Source organism: Barbus barbus, assembly GCF_936440315.1.
Source record: "Barbus barbus genome assembly, chromosome: 2".
Taxonomy (NCBI): Eukaryota; Metazoa; Chordata; class Actinopteri; order Cypriniformes; family Cyprinidae; genus Barbus; species Barbus barbus.
Genome location: NC_136730.1, coordinates 33589444 through 33606914, shown reverse-complemented (window position 1 = coordinate 33606914; position 17471 = coordinate 33589444). Strand labels below are relative to the sequence as shown.

Below are 17471 nucleotides of genomic sequence, written 5' to 3'. Positions count from 1 at the left end.
CCACGCATCTTAAACACGATGTGACATACCCTCTCATGATCGCCCTGCTTCTTCGATTAAAGTGCTGAAGTGTTTCTGCTCTAGATGAGCCAGTTATTAGCACATTCAGCCAAGCTAATGCATTTTAAATAATACATAAAACATGCTGATTAGTGTATGCAGGAGCTCCCTGAGGATTGCTGTGAAAGGGTTTAGAGGCTTTTCCCTTGGCGGAGGCAGGAGACACAAAAGAGGGCTCACCAATTCTATTAGTCACAGTGGCTGCAGTTCAAAGATGCTCCATGCTTTATTCAGTCACTCTTCATTAATTTGACAGCTTTTGAGGCCATTTATAAGCCAGGAATGTGTGTGTGTGTTAGGAAGGGTTTCTAAAGATAGAGTGGTTAATTGCCCTTAGGATTGAGACTGGAGCAATGTTTAATTGAAGTGTCTGCTAACGTCACTAAAACCGCATGCATAAAGGTATGAATAATTTTATCCCCTCAAGCTGTTTCTTGGTCACTATAGATGTAAATACAAACTTTAAATATTTAGATGATGGATGTTTATATGGAAGCCTGCGGTCACGTTTTTCCATCTCAATCCACAGCAGATTTACAGACATGATGGCGCATGACATGTTTTGATCATATCATTAAGACTGTGGTTGTATTTCTTCCATCTCGACCTGTTTGTGTGTGTAAAAGTGTGTGTTCATGTGTACGCCTGTGGGAGTGGATTGCCCACTCTTATCAGTGTTTGTCCAGTGGTGTGTAATGCACCACGTCTGGTTATCTGAGTTTATCTGGATGAGCTGATTGGCAGAGATAGAGCCGTGGATGCATGAGTGAGTCACCGTAGGCCCTGCCGCATGAACCTTTCCAACCTATTATGACGAGTGCATCTCAAATACACCCACAGACACATATGTTGACCATGCCTGGAGCTGTGGTGGTGTACGTATATCCAGGTCAGAGGACATAATATCATTAGCCTTTTAAAAAGCTTTAATGCATTATGGGTAATGCCCCAAGTCAGTATTAGGGAGTGCATTTGTGCCAACTTGTATTTAGTCAATGAAGGTGACAGAACAACAGCAGCACACTGAGGATATTTCTCAGCGTAATGTTTAGAGATGACGCATCAATGCAGTATATAAATGTAGTGTAATGAAACATTAGTGTCCTGAACAGGTGCAACAGACCTTGACTTTAACACACATAATAATGAGGCTTTGAGGGATAGATTTAGTCTTTACAAAGGCATGCACTGTATGGTTATAGATCATAATTTTCAAAACTCAGAACTGCTATGAAGTGTTTGTCTAATGAAAGTTGTTTTTCCGAAAAAGATGCTTTGTCAGCAGACCAATCAGTATGTTGTTAAATAACAGTACAATACACTACTATCCAATGATGAAATCCAATGATTCAATGACATGTAATTTGTCTTTCCACACTGAAGGCAAAAAATGTGAGACACGATAGAATATATTAGGTCACAAAAATAATGTTTTGAAATCATGAAGCGAGTTAGAAGGGTTAGAAATATTATTCAATAAAATTGAAATATATTCAAGAGTTTTGTTTGAGGCAGTATCATTTGTAGAAGATTGCAGCGTAATCTCATTTTATTAGCTATATGTCATTTCACATCTCATATCATAAAGTAAGATCAGGTGAATACCTTACTGAAAAAGCAATATCAACAGTAAATATGAAAGTACAGATGCTGACATCACAGTCAAATGATTTAGTAGTGCATTCTGATCATCTGAATTGCTTGTGGGCACTAAAAAGTGGTGAGACATGCTACAACAGATGTGTACTTTGAGCTAAATGGCTGTTGATGAAGTGCATACAGTTAGAATAATTGGTGCTTATTTGTTTTAGATGGATTCAAATTCTGAAAACAAACTTGAGAGACATTGCTCATTTCTAATTTGGTTTTAATGCAGAATGTAGCACCATTATTCCCTATGCATTAACATACATGCCAATCTTGAATGAATGGCGTATGGTTGTTTTTAAGTACTTTTGTCATATTACAGCTAAAAGGCTAATAAAGAAAAAAACTACACTGTATTTTTTTCAAAGTTTTATATAAAAGAGATTATTAGAGTAGATTTTTTTTTTTCAAGAAAATACTATTTCAGTCTTTCTACTTCAAAATTTCACACTTAATTAAATGTGTTACTTGCCATTTCTTTGAATTATTTGTTAAATTCACTAACAAATCCTGAGAGAAAATGATTTTTACACCATTTTTTTTTTTGGAGCTGGAAGAACTACTGTATATGAACTAGCAACAAACTTTCCAGTTACTTAGCAACTTGAAAGAGACAGGAAGTAAATGTACAGGATTTGTTGTAATTACTGGAACATTTATATCAGTAATCCCACATTTAGACGCCAATATCAGAAATATCCTTGTTGCCTAGTGGACAAGTCAGTCATATTTTTGTCTCTACTCTAAGATATCATGTGACCCCATGGTTCTGCTTGAGGAAAATTTAAAGCAGGCTTCAAATATCAATCACACTTAAAAGGTTTACTTCATTCAGCGCCACAAAATAATTCATAATGGAGATTTTATTATATTTTCCTGTGCTACTAAGACACAGAATTAAAGTCACTATATAAACTGTTCAAATCTCTTTCTCTCTCTTTGTCTGGTTGTCTCTTTTGCTCTGTGTTAAATTGAGGCCACACGTTGAGCTCTCTTACATGGAAATGCTGCCAGTGCAGACAAACAGCGTTTGATCTTTCATTTTTGGACTTCTGAGTGCTTCAAAAAGGGTTTGTCTGTCTGTCTATGTGTGTGTGTGCCAGTGAAATAGTAAATCAAAGTAAATTTGCCCTCAACTGCACAAGCAGGAAAATTTAGCAAGCGTCTCTCCTGTGACCTCATGACTGTAGATGTGTTTGTGTGTGTGTTTGTGTGTGTGCATTATAGTGGATCAGTCGGACTCTTCGTGGTTTCTTTTCTCAGCAAGACTTTGAACACAAGAAGATGGAAATGCCACAGCCACTACTGAAAAAGCACCTGGCAAGTGACAAGCTTTACTCAGCCTTAAACCTTTTGTCTCTTATCCTGTCTTTCACACATATACACAAACTTTGTGATGGAATCACACAAAGCTATTCGCTCAATCTCTTGAACTGTCTTTCTCTCACTTTATCGCATCCTTTTACCTTCTAATTTTATTCTTCTCTCACGCTCTTCCTCTCTATGTGTGGCTAGAGATTATCCAAAAACAATGCCATTGTCAGTCTCAACAGCAATAACAAAAACAGCTTATGTTCTTCCTCATTTGTAGGTGTCTTGGATAATAACATCTGCTAAATGACTGAATATGCAATAAAGAAAGCTCAATTCCCCAGGGAATATTTCTGTAAGAAATAAAGTGGCAGTTTTTGCAGTTTTTAAAAAAAAACTCTTCTTGATCTAATGAAAGCTATTGTTTTGTTTGCATGTCTGAGAATCCCACTCATGTATTCTTGACCCAAAAAAATTAGAAGGGTCAATCCTGTTTATGCAGTACATTTTTATGTCCCCAGTCTTATAACGATTTACAAAATATTAAACTTACAATTTTTAAGGATAGAAATCATATTAGTTTGTTTTCTTTTATTTAGTTTTAATTATTTTGGTTTTAGTGGTTGTTTGATTTTTTTTTTATCTAATTTCTCAAATCAAAGTTTTACAAACAAATTATGTTTTTTCTTGGAAATATTCAGACAGTGACAGAAAAGCATGAAACCATTAAACAGTGTAATCTCACCTTTGACCTGAAGGGCTCAGGGAATCCTCCGTGGGGTATTCCAATGTGTCCTTGCAGGAACTCCACAACAGACAGAGGGAAGGAGAGCTCGTCTGCTCTCTCTTCTACCTCAGCCCGGGAGAGGGAGTTCTGCACCATAAACTGAGCCAGATCACCCACAATCTTAGAGGAGGGGGTCACCTGAAGAAACAAAAGCGATAGAGAGCAAAATGATTAGTTCTTCAGTTCTGGAATCTTTTTTTTTAAAAAAAAATCACACATTTCAATGCGAAATTCTGCAAACAGAGAATTGACCTCCTTAGGCAGCTAGAAATGTTCACCCTGTTCAAAATGCACATAATTCTACTGACAAATTGAGCAATGCTAATCAATGCTACAAACCCCAAGAAGAAAACATCAACTTTAAGAACATAAACTCAAAACAATTCAAGAAATCAAAAGAGGAATTTATTTGTGGAGAGGTCAGATTGGAACAAGGGTTTGGAGAATCTTTTGTTTAAATGACTCGATGAAAAGATGGTTAGATGATTAGTTTTCAAAGACATGGAATATAGTGCACAAAATTTATGCATCACTATAACTTCATTTAGTTTCATAATACTGGCCATTCTTTAAGAATATAAAAAAAAATTCACTGTGTTCCACAGAAGAAGGTAATTCGAGTACGAAGTAACATATGATTTTCATTTTTGTGTGAATTATTCCTTAAAATGTGAACAACACCAAATAATTAGAGAAAAATACTTCAAAATCTATTCAAATTCAGCCAATAAAGTGAACGTATGAAGAGTTTAGCAAAGAGACCGAAAATGACAAAAGAAACCAAGAGAATAAACTAAGAGAGTGAGAGAAATGTATGAAAATAAGAGATCCGTGAGGATTTGAGCAGAGGAAAGACACCCAATGTGAAGAAAGGGAAAAAGCAAGAGATTAAGGAGAGGAATAAAATGTTAAATGTCATGCCATTTTTATTTCACATAAATAGTTCAGCACTCTGTGCTGAAAATACCTTATGTTCAGCAAAACTGCTGTCAACTTTTCAACTTGCAGTGTAGGCTAGATATACTTTGAAAGTGTTGCCTTAAAAAAGTACCATAGTACAGTATTGGCATGTCAAATATTTTGATATATGCCATGGTAAAGATTATAACATTGTGCTCCAAGGTATTTAAAAGGATATCAATGTATTACCATGGTATTACTATGATGCCATGCCCCCCAAAACATGGTATATTTTTGTACAAAACCGACTAAACAAAAACTGTAACTACTCCATGAATGTATGGTTGAGAGTAGGTCAAAAAAGAAAGAAACAGTAACATTTAGGATTGAGTTTTGTAATAGAGTCCTAGATAAAGGTTACGCAAGGTTAATATCCTTGTTTAAATACAAAGCCACAGACATGACATGTGCAAATACTTTTTGAGAGCAAAGGATTTAACAACAACCCGACAGACCCTGAGTGACTCGGGCACTACTGGGACTGTAGAGGATAACACAGCAGAGACCTCCAAACTCTAATGTGACCAATTATAAAACTTTGTATGCATATAAATGTCAAAATTATACACCTTTACATGAGTTACATGAGTTCTTTGAACAATATTACAATCCTGACACTCTTGCATAACTATCTTCTGCTTCAGAAGTTCAGTCATCTCAGCCAGGGAATATTGCTCATAGAGGAAAGACTCTCCGTAAAATGAGCACTTAACTGTCTGGATAATCAAATGTAATCTCACTAAATTAAGCGTGAACGTTTCCTTCATCCTGCCACAGTCATTTGAAGTCAAGGCGCTGGAGCTCATGTTAAATCAAATCCTAAAGACTCACGGTGGCTGGGGTGCTTTTGGGGTGGCTTTGGTTGCTTTCGGGATAGCAGAGTACCATGCTATTTTGCAGTGTGTTATTTTGGGTGTTGCTAACAAAATTGTTCAAAATGTCTTTAAAAACTAATTTTGAGAATGCAGTCATAATGTTTTGAATATAAACTCATAATAGGCCTTTTTTTAAGTAGTATGCAAAAATATTACTACTTATTTCTCTCAAATGTTTGACTTTATTCTCGTTAAAGGCCTATTGTGAGATTATCAATACATTATTAATACATTATTAAAACATAATAACAAACAGGTGTGAATTTAAGTTTCTTCTATCAGACTATATTTTAATGTTTGGCTGGATGGTAAGTAATTAAACTCTTGGCTTGAAATAGGTATAATGACCTGCTTAGTTTGTAAAACATATGATAATGTACACTACCGCTTAAAAGTTTGGGGTTGATAAGATTCTTAAATGTTTTTGAAAGTAGTGTTGCACATAAACGCTAATATTGTGAAATATGTTTACAATTTAAAATACCTGTTTTCAATTTTAATGTATAATACAATTTTACTTAATCCTGTGATGATAAAGTAGAATTTTTAGCAGCCATTATTACCATTTATTTTAGATAGAAATCTTTTGTAAAATTATTGTATTTTTTGTCACTCTTGATTAAATTAAAACGTCCTTGCTGAAAAAAGTGTAAATTTATTAAATAAATAAATAAAATAAATACTGTCCCCAAACATTTAAATGGTAGTGTATATAAACAACTAATGGTACAAAATGTATATACTGTATTAACCCAACACATAAATTACATTCATAGCATGCCTACAATATATCCCATCTTCATCTCTCTCTACAATCCCATCTGTGACCATTTTGTCTGCATCCTCAGTCAGTTTTAGTTTAATTTCTGTTAGTCTGATTGTTTATATGCATATTCATACGTATTCATACATAAATGATGACCAACATTCACAACTGATTTTGCAGCAAGGTCTCCTTTCTCAGGATTTGATCCGTTTTGCTTTGTTCTTCCCCACACATTTATTTAACTTTAACTTTATACATTTGTAATATAACTACAATGATATACCCTTAACTATCTTTCTAGCTAAATAAAAAAACAATATTGCACATGATTGCATCACACCTAGCTGGGATACAAATTACTGAAAAGAGTTCTTAATATATATAATACATTTTCAGAATTATAATTTTAGGCCCTGGTACAGAACATGATGTCTGCACTAGAGCATTTGTCAAAAAATGCTAATTACTTCTTTTTTTTTTTTTTTTTTTTAAGTAAAGACTAGAAGTCACTACATGCTTAAACATCCAATGTAGCAAGTTTGTGTGACAAGAATGTGGCATGCTGCCATATGAATATGTCATATTACATATAACATAATACTTTTTAAAACAGTAGACATTAAACAGTACACTGTCCAGTAAAGGGCTGTCACTACCATAGAAAATATCGGAAAATTCAGAATAGTGGCTCATTAATGATCAGTTCTTACATATTTGCATTTGGTTTTGAATTTTTGGCTACATTGTTGGTCTGTAGCTCAACAGAATTGTCTGAATCCAAAAGAAAGCATGTTTCTGGTGAAAGATTCAAATTATGAGGATGCCGCCCTCAGTTACTGAGAAATCCTTGACTTGGAATAGAGAGAAAAATCAATGCGTTGTTAATTAAGTAGAGGATTTGTTAAGTACCCAGACACAATGCAAAACTCGGTCAGGCCAAGTCACTGTGATGGAGGCTGTCGGGGAAAAGTGTTATAAGATGAGACTGAGACGGGATTAAGAGGGGATCAAACACACACGCTCACGCGCACACACTCAGAGTAATCCTCATGCCCGTCAGTGTCTCCTCTTACTGCTTTTCTGACATACTGTAATCCTTCTGTGTACATCTCAGTTGCTCTCTGCTTCTTTCTCTCAGTCTTTCCTTCCCCTCTCTCTCTCTCTCTCTCTCTCACACACACAAACACACAGGTCTAGAAGTGTTTACTCTCTCCTGTGTTATTGTGCAGGGCATCTCCGGCTAACTGACAGGGTACATCTGTTTGGCCATCGGCATGGACAGCGAGCGCTTTGAACTCAAGAGAACAGTTTGTGTGTGTCGGTGCTTGCTGCTGCTTCAAAAGAAACAGAATTAGTGGAGTGTGTGTACGTGTGCGCCGGTGTGTTTCTCAGCAAACTGGATAGCAAGAAAGAGCAAGACATGAAAGTTGTGTTCAGAACTGAAAACTAGCATAATGCTTACTGTGCAAAATATACACTATGCTGCCTAATATCTAGATATTTTTAAATATAGATTTTTTTTTTATTAAAGAATTCTTGTGCTCACCAAGGCTGCATTTATTTGATTAAAAAAAATCAAATAAAAACAATAAAATTGTGTTCTTCAGTGTTACATGATCATTCAGAAATAATTTGACTATGCTGATTTGGTGCTCAAATTACATTTCTTATTATGATAAGAGCTGAAAAACCGTTGTGCTAGTTAATATTTTTGTGGAAACTGATACATTTCTTTCAGGATTTTAGTATTTATTTGAAACATAAATCTTTTGTTGTAATGTAATGTCTGTACTAACAAATAACAAAAATTTTGCCCTACCACTTGGTGAAGGATATCACTCTTGGTTCATTCATACTACCAGAAATGGTTTTAAACGGCACATTCTGGCAAATGTAGTAGGCCGTCAAGGTTTTCCATGCATAAAGAAAATTCACATACTGTACAAAGTATAAATAACGCATAAGGCTACTACTGCTATTCTGAACATAACCTGACAGAGAGAGAAAGAGATGGCAAAAGTAAAAGGAATATAAATAGAGTCACCACAAGATCCCAAAGTCCAGCCCATTTCCCCCCAACCCATGAACTAAATTGAAGAGAGATGGCGTGGGGAAAAAAAAAAAAGCGTGAATTGAATAACAATCACATGCAGATAGACTGTAGGTAAACGAGGGGTGGTGATGGCGCAGTGATAAGACACATGCCTTTGGTGTGAGAGACCCGGGTTCGAATCCACTGTGAGACACCAATGTGTCCCTGAGCAAGACACTTAACCCCTAGTTGCTCCAGAGGCGTGCGACCTCTGACATATATAGCAATTGTAAGTCGCTTTGGATAAAAGCGTCAGCTAAATGAATAAATGTAAATGTAAATAGAAACCTCTATTAGGAGAATCCCAATAATTGATTGCACGGAGCAGACACATTTCAGCTGATTGGTTAATTTGGCCTTAGAGGGCAAAGTATAGCACAGCAGAAGCCAACATTGGCAGGTGACACTGACTGCTGGTATCAGGTTATGAGACTGATCATCTTATAACCAGAACACTGTTCACACTGTTCCTGTGACAAAAAGTGGCCAGAACTTGTTCTTATGTTAGCTAAAGAGATGCTGGATGGTAGTAGAACGTCAGCTCATCATGCTGAATGAGAACTGTACATCCAGAATCTGTACTATGCCTTGTTTCTAAAATAACTTTGTAATATGTAATTATTTAAATTTGAACAGAGGAAAGAATGAAGTGTGCTTGTGATTAAATTGCTATTTTGTCTCCATTTTGGGTACACTGAAGCTAATTTTTATGTTTTATGTTAATGCTAGGTTTGAATCAACATGGACAAGAGCTTCGACTATATACTTGTGGAATATAAATGACAGCAAATCCAATGGAAAAGAAACAAGCCATTTCATTCACTGGCCTTCAAGGACACTCTTCAGTATGTGTCCTTGAAGGCCAGTGAGGAGAAGAGAGAAAGAAAGAAAAAGAAAGAGTGGGTGACACATTTGGAATCAAAATGAGATTTTTGGAGGTCTTACTTTGATAAGGTCTCCCAGCAGCTTGTTGGCTTCGGCGTAGGCTTTCTTCACCTCTTTGAACTTGTTACCGAGGCCCATGCTGTGGGCCTGGAAGTGTAGGTTGGTGTACTGGCCCCCTGGGATCTCATTTTCATAAACATCTGCATTACCAGACTTCATTGTGGCGGTGCAGTCGAAGGGAGCGTAAAGACCACGAGCCACTTCCCAGTACTCGCTGTAGTCAAAGACTCTGTCCAGAGAAACATCTGCAAGACAGGAGAAGTGTGTTACAAATGCAGCAACTTTACTGTAAGATAATAAGCAATACGGCTTCATACAAACGTAAGGCTTCACATAAGACATCAGTTTCAATTTTAACTACACTACCCATGATTCTGCAGAGAAATATCGACCAGTCAGAAAATTGTTGAACAAAATGTGCCAATACTGCTGTGACTGTTTACTCCCATCCCTTATGCAAATTAACCATGGTTTTATTACAAAAAACAAAACAAAACATGGTTACTATGGTTAAACCATGGTAAAGAATAAAGTTTCAATCATGGTTTTGCTACACTAACCATAGTTTAATCATGGTTTTTGTGGTAAAAAATAAAAAAAATTTAATCAATATACAAACCCGATTCCAAAAAAGTTGGGACACTGTACAAATTACGAATAAAAAAGGAATGCAATAATTTACAAATCTCATAAACTTATATTTTATTCACAATAGAATATAGATAAGATATCAAATGTTGAAAGGGAGACATTTTGAAATGTCATGCCAAATATTGGCTCATTTTGGATTTCATGAGAGCTACACATTCCAAAAAAGTTGGGACAGGTAGCAATAAGAGGCCGGAAAAGTTAAATGTACATATAAGGAACAGCTGGAGGACCAATTTGCAACTTATTAGGTCAATTGGCAACATGATTGGGTATAAAAAGAACCTCTCAGAGTGGCAGTGTCTCTCAGAAGTCAAGATGGCAAGACGATCACCAATTCCCCCAATGCTGCGGCGAAAAATAGTGGAGCAATATCAGAAAGGAGTTTCTCAGAGAAAAATTGCAAAGAGTTTGAAGTTATCATCATCTACAGTGCATAATATCATCCAAAGATTCAGAGAATCTGGAACAATCTCTGTGCGTAAGGGTCAAGGCCGGAAAACCATACTGGATGCCCGTGATCTTCGGGCCCTTAGATGGCACTGCATCACATACAGGAATGCTACTGTAATGGAAATCACAACATGGGCTCAGGAATACTTCCAGAAAACATTGTCGGTGAACACAATCCACCGTGCCATTCGCCGTTGCCGACTAAAACTCTATAGGTCAAAAAAGAAGCCATATCTAAACATGATCCAGAAGCGCAGGCGTTTTCTCTGGGCCAAGGCTTATTTAAAATGGACTGTGGCAAAGTGGAAAACTGTTCTGTGGTCAGACGAATCAAAATTTGAAGTTCTTTTTGGAAAATTGGGACGCCATGTCATCCGGACTAAAGAGGACAAGGACAACCCAAGTTGTTATCAGCGCTCAGTTCAGAAGCCTGCATCTCTGATGGTATGGAGTTGCATGAGTGCGTGTGGCATGGGCAGCTTACACATCTGGAAAGGCACCATCAATGCTGAAAGGTATATCCAAGTTCTAGAACAACATATGCTCCCATCCAGACGTTGTCTCTTTCAGGGAAGACCTTGCATTTTCCAACATGACAATGCCAGACCACATACTGCATCAATTACAACATCATGGCTGTGTAGGAAGAGGATCCGGGTACTGAAATGGCCAGCCTGCAGTCCAGATCTTTCACCCATAGAAAACATTTGGCGCATCATAAAGAGGAAGATGTGACAAAGAAGACCTAAGACAGTTGAGCAACTAGAAGCCTGTATTAGACAAGAATGGGACAACATTTCTATTCCTAAACTTGAGCAACTTGTCTCCTCAGTCCCCAGACGTTTGCAGACTGTTATAAAAAGAAGAGGGGATGCCACACAGTGGTAAACATGGCCTTGTCCCAACTTTTTTGAGATGTGTTGATGCCATGAAATTTAAAATAAACTTATTTTTCCCTTAAAATTATTAATTTTCTCAGTTTAAACATTTGATATGTCATCTATGTTGTATTCTGAATAAAATATTGAAATTTGAAACTTCCACATCATTGCATTCTGTTTTTATTCACAATTTGTACAGTGTCCCAACTTTTTTGGAATCGGGTTTGTATTTTAACTCAAGACTTTTTGTCTGAATTTCAAATATACATTTTCTACAAATCAAAGTGTAGTGTCATGCTTTCCCTCAAAGCTGGTTTATTTGGGTCATGAAGAAAAAAAAAATCTATATTTCATATTGGTTTGTTTATTTATTTGATAAGTAGCTATAAAATTAGCAGGAAAATGTACAGGCAGCCAGACAGCGTGATCATTGCCCTTATGCAGAGCATGGGTCTGTATTGACTGTAGATTATCCTTTATGCAGTCCTTTATGAAGTGTAGGCTGTTTATAAGCACCAAGCAATGTAACAATAAAAATCATTCAAATGATGTACAGGTTACAGTTTTGTCCAGAAACATTATTTAACCATACTACTATTCCATATTCATAATATGAATTTAATATTCACACAGATTGTGACATAAGATTGCCTTTTCAAATCTGTTTAACAAGACATAGGCTGTGCTTGAAATGGCATACTTGCTTACAGCTTACTGCCCAGTACACAGTGCATACTGCCTACTATTTTTTAAAGAATAGTGTGTGAAACAGTATACAATAAGCAACAAATGTTTCAGAGTAGTATGCTTAATTGTCACATGACAAACACAAACATTAATTCAACACAGCTGTCAAGGTTGTTACCTTACAAACAAATGTGCTAATTATTCTTTTTACAAAGGCTTGTGTCACGGTGCACACACGAGGGAGGAACCAGGAACACGCAGACGAGGATATATCTTCAAATAATAATCTTTATAACATCAAGGCAGGGCAAGACGAGACAAGGCAGGGTAAGACACAGACTTCCAACACCGGGGATAACGAGTAGACCAGACAACACGAAACTCAACAGGCAGGAACTTAAATACACACGCTAATGAGACGAACACGGCTAGACAAGAATTAACTGATGATTACATATGACAAGGACAGGAAACAAACCAAATATGGGCACAAGGGGCAGGAACACATGACAGACACACAACAGTTCCCTGACATAACTCCCCCCTCCCGAAAGGCTCGTCCCGAGCCTTAACAGTTCCATCGGGGAGGGGGGGTGGGCGCTCTGGAGGCTTCTCAGGACAGACACGGACCACAGGACGGGGACCTCCAGAGCGGAACACACAGACAGGACCCATGGCGGAGCAGGGAGCTCAGGAGGCCATGGCAGGTGGTAACTGTGGCCATGACAGCTTGTTAATAAGGCTTCATATTAGTAAACGATGCTATATTGCCCAATTTAACTCATTTCATAATTGAAGAACTTTACATAGGCTATAGACTGAACTGAATGAGCTGTCTTTAAATGAACAATGATATTTTTGGCAGTTACACTAATTCAAAAAAGTGATATATTCTAATTACACTAAGTGCAAATAATGATAAATTCTGTTTACACTAAAATAGCAGCATTTTCTTTAGCAACAGGCGTGTAAATAGTAGTTAGGTGGCAGATATTTATACTTCAGTACTGTAGTACATTATAAAACAGTATGCAATAACATATTGAGTGTAAATTATCATATATTTTATTTGATGAACGCCACTTTATTGGGACAAAAACCTACCTACAGCTAAGCACACTATTAATTAATTATTATTAATGAGGCGTTTAATCTCCACTTTTCAAATATTTACTTACATTTTTATTGAAAGTAAATGCCTTTCTGATCTGGTATGTGATGGGAAAAGGAGTTGCACGAGTTTTACAAAAGTCAGAAGCGAACTCGGATCGCTCGCATCAACATCTTGCATCTTACTCACTACGCTACTGGTTCTACAGAAATACGCATGTCTTTTGCATTGCTGTATATCCTAGCCAAGCATTGGTGGGCAGAGTTTATGTAAATAGCCTCTGACAACAAATTGGTCTATTTGTCCTTAGAGTAAATACACTCCATTTCTTTTTAGAGATGTTTGACAGTGGACTTTAATTCTGTTTGCTTAAAGTTTATTTATACATTTTATTTATATATTACTGCAATATTAATATTATGTAATATCTTTGAAACAATGTATAAAGCGCTATAGAGATAAAGGTGACATCATTTGACTTGATCTGAAAAGTGCCGTAGAGATTAAAGTACAATTTATGCCCTACTAATGATATAGTTTTTAGATGCACAGTGATAGTTTGTAGTTTACGTGTATATGTATAAACGTACATACGCAAGCGTAACATTTATAATTACTATTCCCCGCCTCCAGTTCACTCACACGTTTAAAGAGGAAAGGTCACATGGAGCACGTTGCGTTCTGGGAAACAGTATCCCACGCAGCGCCTTCAGATGCATACATCAAATTTCAGCAAATGTAGCATACAGAAAATTGACATACTATTCTCAGTATTCACACAGCATACTGCAGTATAGTAGGAGTTGTATGATAGTATGCCATTCGGAACACAGCTTCTGTACTGATTTCAGTGTACTTTAGATATATTTAGCAGATTCTGGCAAATATAGTAGGTCATCCGGGTATTTCATGCATACAGAAATAGTAAGAGTAATATGATAGTATGGCATTTCGAACACAGCCATAGTGACTGCTCAGAGTAATTAGTCATCACTTAAGTTGTCTTTAAAACCTAGGAAAGATATATACATTTATATTAAAGATGGGAACGACTGGGCTGCAAATATTAATTTAGTGAAATTAATCACCCTGTTCTTTCATATGGATTTAAGTGTTAGTGTTTGTAGTTCTTTCTTCCTCTTTTGGCTGGGGACATTTCACTGATAGATACTGTTGTCCTAATCTGACACATCTCAAAACACACCATCAATCCGTCAATAAGGCCCTGCATAAAGTCAGGCTGTAATAATCAATGTGGATTTAATTAAGCCCGATGCCACTAGAGTCATCTTTCCAGTTTCCAGATCACACACACACACAAACACACACACACACGCACACGCACGCGCACACGCACGCGCACGCGCACGCGCACGCGCACGCACACTTTTTTATTTTTAACACACTTGCATGTCATCAGTGAGAAGCTTCCTGCTATTATAATGCTCCTGCTGGGTTTGCGTCACTCCATCAGATAATAGTAACCAGTCCATGCTGTACAGTGCTGTACTCAATGTACTACAGTAGATAAATGTCCCTAAATGCATCTAAAATGAATGTGTGTTTATGAATGTGTATTTGTAGTGTGTATGTATGTGTGCTTGCATGAGATATAAATGATGATACAATTTTCTGATTGGCAGATTATTTTTTGCTGCGTACACAGATTTGGGCTGTCATAGAGACAAGCGTGATTTCTCAGGGCACCTATTTCAGTGATATCTGTCAGGTAAAAGGGATATTCATTGCATGATATTCTAAAAAATGCTTACAGTAGATGCTCTAACAAAGTATGCCATTCACTTGCAGACTAAGGTGGTTGCCTGGTCTCCCAGTGTGGCAAAGCCTGGTTATCCCTGGTCTCTTTTGATGGTTTTAGAGTGGTTTTGGGTACTTTCAGCTAGGAGAGCAGTTGGCCGACCAGCTAATTTAACACCCACTTGGATCAGGCTGGCAGTGTAGGAGATAAAGCTTAAAATAATGTCAGATTGTAAAATAAAGTTGCATTGGGAGATGAAAAATCATGCTGTAAGATATAAAGTCACACTGTGAGATACCAAATCACACTGAGACAAAGTCATTATTGGGAGATATAAAGTTGCAATAATAAAAGTGTCAATTATGAGATACAAATTTTGTATGCAAAGTCTGAAACATGCTTCTGCATGGGAGTCCAGCTGAGATCTAAGATCAGCAAACATTGGCTTGAGATGCTTTTCCAGCAGGGAAAACACACAACAGACATAATTATATGACATAATTCTATACCTTGTGTCCTCTGACAAAAGCAAGGGCTAAAACTTAAGTGTTCTAAAGTAAACAAAACTAAGCTAAGTGTTGCGTTTTGTGTTGAGCTCTGAGGTCAGAACAGTTTGTTCATATTATGCTAACATCAATACAGACTCGCACAACATTGCAAAGAATGTGTGTGTGTGTGTGTGAGAGAGAGAGAGAAAGAGAGAGAGAGCGAGAGAGAGAAGACAAAGCAGAAATCTTTTTAAAAGTGAACATAAAGGGCTTGCAGAGGGATAAAAGGTTTGGTTGTGAAAGTGAGTCCAAACTTTCCACTGAGAATTGAGAGATGTAGAGAAAAAGTGACAGATGGAGAACGAAAGAGAAGTGTTAGTGGAAGCAGTGGGCTTGAAGACTGCATGGAAATACATGGAAATGGAAGAACATTAACTTACAGATACAGTAAAGAAGGACAAAAACAAAACTAACATATAGGGAGAGATGAGTGTAGGCGAAAGAGAATGGGTGAAAACTGGAAATAAAGGAAAAGATTCGAATAAGTGAACAAAAAAGCCTGAAGGGAGAAAAATGGAGGAAAAGAATATTTGAGAGACAAAAGTGTGCTAGAAAGGAAAAGAGAAAAGAGAAGATAGAAGAAACTCAAATCAATAGCAGGACAGCTAGATGGGGAAAGAAATGTAAAATAAATAAAAATTAAAAATTAAACTAAATTACCTAACTAACAACAATTTAACACAAGACGTGTGCAAGAAGCTTTGACATGTGTGGGGTACAATAGTGGGGTACAACAAATGTATCTCTAGCATTAATAACAAACTGTTCTAATGGCTGATGCAGAGACAGTGATCTAAAGCTTTACCTGTGCTAGCTTGCTACACTTGGAACTAAATTAACCAGTGCAATACACTAGGGAGAAAACCCTTGACAGTAAGAGAGAGTGATGAGAGGGAACGAGGGATCTTCAAGAAACTAGAGGTCTTCCGTGACCAATTACCTCAACAGATGTGCTCATGAATAAACAACTGTGTACTTAAACAAACACACATGCTTAGGTGGTAGAAAAGCACAAAATATATATGGTATGTATATATCTATACTCTAATCTCACACATTTTCTTTTTCCATTTTTAGATGGGTTGTATATATAGTGCACTAATGTAGTTAGCTGTTTCAAAGGTAAAAAAACAAGGTTACACTATTTCGATAGTCCACTTTAGACATTCTACTAACTGTAAGCAACTTAGTAACTACATGTCAACTAATTCTCATTAATTTGCAACTACATGTCTACTAACTCTTATTAGTTTCTCATAGTCAGTATGTTGTGGACGCATCAAAATAAAGTGTTAGACGTTATTAAGCTGACAGTCTACTAATACTCTAATGACTGCTAGTTGACATGTAGTTGCAAAGTTACTTACAGTTAGTAGAATGTCTAAAGTGTACTATCGAAATAAAGTGTTACCAAAAACAACAACAATTAGATTTAAAATCATAAGATATAATTTAATAGCTATGATACCGTTTTTGAAATCAAATCTTTGCCCAACTATGATAGGAAACACTGGCTTCTAACAATGCCTTGCATTGTTTACATTGGTGTCTGATATTTTAAAGCAGTCAATGCAATTTAGGAAAATAAATCAACCAAATCTGTTTATCTGTGAAAATATTCAGATGTAAAACCCCTTTGCAATTGTTAACATTTTCATAAGTAACTGCAACTTAATTACATATTTTTTCACAGTATTTACAGTTTGTAAATTTTCAACAATTTACAGTTACATTTATTTTGTAATTAAATTACATAATTCTGTTTCATGTTACTGGTTACCCTCCAACACTGCTAATAAGCAAACTAATTAATAGTGAGATTAGGTCCTTAAACTAAAATGTTTCCACTATCCCATTAACTTACAAAGTAAGATGCACCCCAGCCATATCTAGTGCGTTTCTAATGTAAGTTTACAAGCAAGCACCTCACCAACCCCAGCT

The 17471-nt window shown here is 36.6% G+C and overlaps 1 protein-coding gene across 1 annotated transcript in view; it reads right to left on the bottom strand.

The window, feature by feature from the left end:
* pcxb (pyruvate carboxylase b) overlaps window positions 1-17471 on the bottom strand; it is a 189721-nt gene that overhangs the window by 14225 nt on the left and 158025 nt on the right. Inside the window, exons 17-18 of the mRNA XM_079441073.1 lie at window positions 9444-9688; window positions 3764-3943 (exon numbers count right to left, since the gene is read on the bottom strand). Coding sequence (XP_079297199.1) covers window positions 3764-3943; window positions 9444-9688 — 425 coding nt within the window. The remainder of the gene's footprint in view (window positions 1-3763; window positions 3944-9443; window positions 9689-17471) is intronic.